General features: G+C 39.0%; 1 protein-coding gene across 1 annotated transcript in view; it reads right to left on the reverse strand.

Annotated features, from left to right (window-relative positions):
- The window catches only part of USP9X (ubiquitin specific peptidase 9 X-linked), a 130475-nt gene that overhangs the window by 60165 nt on the left and 66902 nt on the right, over nucleotides 1–3408 (reverse strand). Inside the window, exon 18 of the mRNA XM_019648934.1 lies at nucleotides 936–949. Coding sequence (XP_019504479.1) covers nucleotides 936–949 — 14 coding nt within the window. The remainder of the gene's footprint in view (nucleotides 1–935; nucleotides 950–3408) is intronic.

Below are 3408 nucleotides of genomic sequence, written 5' to 3' on the forward strand. Positions count from 1 at the left end.
CATGGTGCCAACTTGGGCCAGTGAAGCAACGTCCTCCACAATTAGACTGAAGAACAAAAGGACAGCAACTCGTCTGTTCCCCTTACCCCAATTCCCCAGCGCTGTTCCCATCCCCCCAATTCCCCAATAAAAATCTTTAAACAAAAAAAAAACAACAACAAAAAAACCCAACAGTTACTGGGGAAGTTACACATGAATAAAAGACTTAAAAACAGAGTGGCTGAAGTTTGCGTAACAAGTAAGTTTATACCCTGTATCACACCCGTATCAATGAAGCTGGGAAGCAATTTCTTACTAATGTAGAGATAGATACAAATATGGACTAGAGAAAGACTAAGAAGTTAGATTAGTATCAGTATGAACCCATGTTTGTTTGTTTTCTGATAGAGATACAGAAATTGATATAGATTTTGGTTTCTCAATATCCTTTCACTAAAAGGAGAAATGGCTGATTCCAGGGCTGGGATAGAGAAGGTACTCGATGAACCTTAATCATCTTGTGCCACAAAGTAATGAACTACTCAAAAAATGATGAGGCTATATACAAAAAGCATTGGGTTCATGTAAAACAAACAATGGGTCCATCCACTGACCGAATCTGGGACAACTGAGCATCAAAAGAAATAATCGTTATGTTTATAACCCAACAGATAAAATAAGAATCCATGAGTAAATAGTGATAATACCTAATAAATAGGGGAGAAGACAAAGCTCTACTTTATACAGAATGCCAACTAATAAATGTAGAAAGTGATCAAGTAAAAACAAAATCACCATTTTAAAACCATCATAGGAAAAACCGATTCAGGCAAAAATCACAGAGTCTTAGGGCAAAATAACTTTAGGGCAAAACAACTTTACAGAAGAGAAACCTAACAAACATAAATTAAGTAATATAGGATAATGTCACTAATAAAGGACAAACTGACATGTACCTCCTGGTGATGCCCTGAGAAAGACAAAGCATGAGTAGTCTGTCAAAAATGTACACTCTGTATATAACTCTCAGGAAACAGACTAAACCCAAAGAGACACATTCAATACCACCCCGTTATGCTTTTCAAAACCATCAAGGTCATAAAATACAAAGACTAAGGAACTCTTCCAGATTAAAGAGACGGACCAACTAATCATGCAATGTATGAACCTGATTTGGACACTCAACCAGAAAACGTTGTGAGGTACATTATTGGGAAAACTTGGTAAAATATGAATAAGGCCTGTAAATTAGATTACAGTAATAAAAGCAATGCTAAATTTTCTGATTTTAATTAATGCTGTGGTAATATTAAGAGGATGTCCTTGTTCTTAGAAATCATTAAGGTATTATCAAAAGATATGGTATCTGTAACTTGTTTTCAAAAGGTTAGAAAAAAATCCTGTCATAGAGAGAATGACATAACAGCTATGGAAATATGCTAACTATTGAATCTGGGGAAGGGTAACTGAGATTGTACTATTGGTAAGTTTGAACTTATTTCAATAGAAAAAGCTCTTTTTTTTTTAACAGGAAAAAAGGAACTATGAAAACAAGAGACGTGCAGGAAACAGAAGAAAACAAATAAAGCATCTATCAGTAATAGCCTCCAGAGAAATAAGTACAGTCTGTTATGTTGTAACACGTTCCTATAACCCCAATTAGCTCATATTCAATTGGCAAACAGAATGGTGTCAGTACAATGTGGAAGGTGAGTTTGTTCATGTGTGATTTCTCCCAGGCAACAAGAGCCAGTATAGCAGGAGAACTGTAACTTACAACTACAAAACCCCAAACCAATCAAACTAAAACCCCTCAGCCTGGCAGCTGCACAGGAAAAACACCCTTTTAACTTTTAGGAAAATTAAAAGTGAGCACCTGCACCTGCACCTGCGGGCTCATCTACGAAGGGTATACACCCAGACTCCCATGACTCTTGGCAGATTTTACTTTGTCCTGCGCCCAACTTAATGGTAGCCCATCTGTCTCAGAGCTCCACTTCCATCTGTGTTATTAGTACAGTCAAGCAAGCATTTTCTCTCTATTGCTTTCATGTCTTTTCATCATCTCCTGAGGCAGCCTTCGGCTACACTGAACTACCGACATGGGCTGTCCAAGTTATCTCTGAAGGCACTATTTTATTAGCACTGTTGAAACTCTATGTGAAAGGGTTGCCTAGCCTAGGGTGTCAGAGCCCAAGGAGGGTGAGGAGGACGTCTGTCTGTGGGAGGGGAGGAAGCAGTCCTACGTAGGGAGTTCCAGGCCAAGTAGAAGGAGAAGTAAGTCCAAACAATGGGGTAGCTCAGCATGATGATTCAACTCAAGCAGTGAGGAGGGTGGTGTCCACACAGTGGAGCGAGGCCCAGCATAAATGAATATGAAATACATAAACTCAATAAATTGAGAGCCAGAGCCCTTCCACACAGAGAAAAGCGTGGTGGCAGAGATGACTGGTTACATAAGGAGTATTAATTAAATAGGAAAATATGTTAAAGGAAAACGGGAGCCAGGTTTTTCACTGTCAGAGCAGGGAGTTACAAACATGGAAACGAAGAAAACTAGAATGAACCTTGTAACACTGAACTGGAATTAGAGGACCCTCATGTTTTTTTTAATTCATCCATCCATCCATCCATGTGTGTGTGTGTGTGTGTGTACACACATATGTATGGATGTATGAAATATAGATATAAATGTATATGTGCATACATATATTCCTTTGTTCTATCTAACGAGAGTGCCCAGGAGCAGCAACACACAAAAAGCAATGAGCACCGTTAGTGTCCAGTAAAAGGAACCAGGGGTCCCTGGAGAAATGGCTGATTCCAGGACTGGGGCGGAGAGAATACATGTTCATCTGAAACATCTTCGGCCAGAAAGCATGCAAGTGCTCAAACAATGACGGAAACGTGTGAAAGTTAACACAGAAACCAGCCTGATGAGGCTCCCACTGGCCAAATTAAAGATCATTTGGAGCATCTAAATCAATCACAGTAATGAATTATAATCACTTGAATCTAATAGGAAATCATGAGTTTATACAGTTACATATCAATGAATAAATTGAAAGCCTAATGAGAAACAGCATACACAGTTTCAAAGTACCTCTCGACAAAATACTTAATTACAAAGGGAAAAAGAATCGATTTAAAGTGGAGAAGCATGGCAAACACTCAAGTTGTCAGAAATGGGAAAAATGGCAATTTTACACAATCTGACAGGAAGTACTCAGAAAAACAGAAACTCACTTCTGTGGTATTCCCTCCAAAGACATATAACCTGAATCTAATGATGATGAAACAGATAAATCTAAAGTGAAATAAAAATAATTGGCCTGTTGGGCCGGCCGAGTGGCTCAGTTGGTTAAGAGCTCGCTCAAGAGTTTGAGCTCTGAGCAACAGCAGTTCGAGTCCAGCTCGAGCTGAGCAGCC

The sequence above is a fragment of the Hipposideros armiger genome, unplaced genomic scaffold (genome assembly GCF_001890085.2).
Source record: "Hipposideros armiger isolate ML-2016 unplaced genomic scaffold, ASM189008v1 scaffold_7, whole genome shotgun sequence".
Taxonomy (NCBI): Eukaryota; Metazoa; Chordata; class Mammalia; order Chiroptera; family Hipposideridae; genus Hipposideros; species Hipposideros armiger.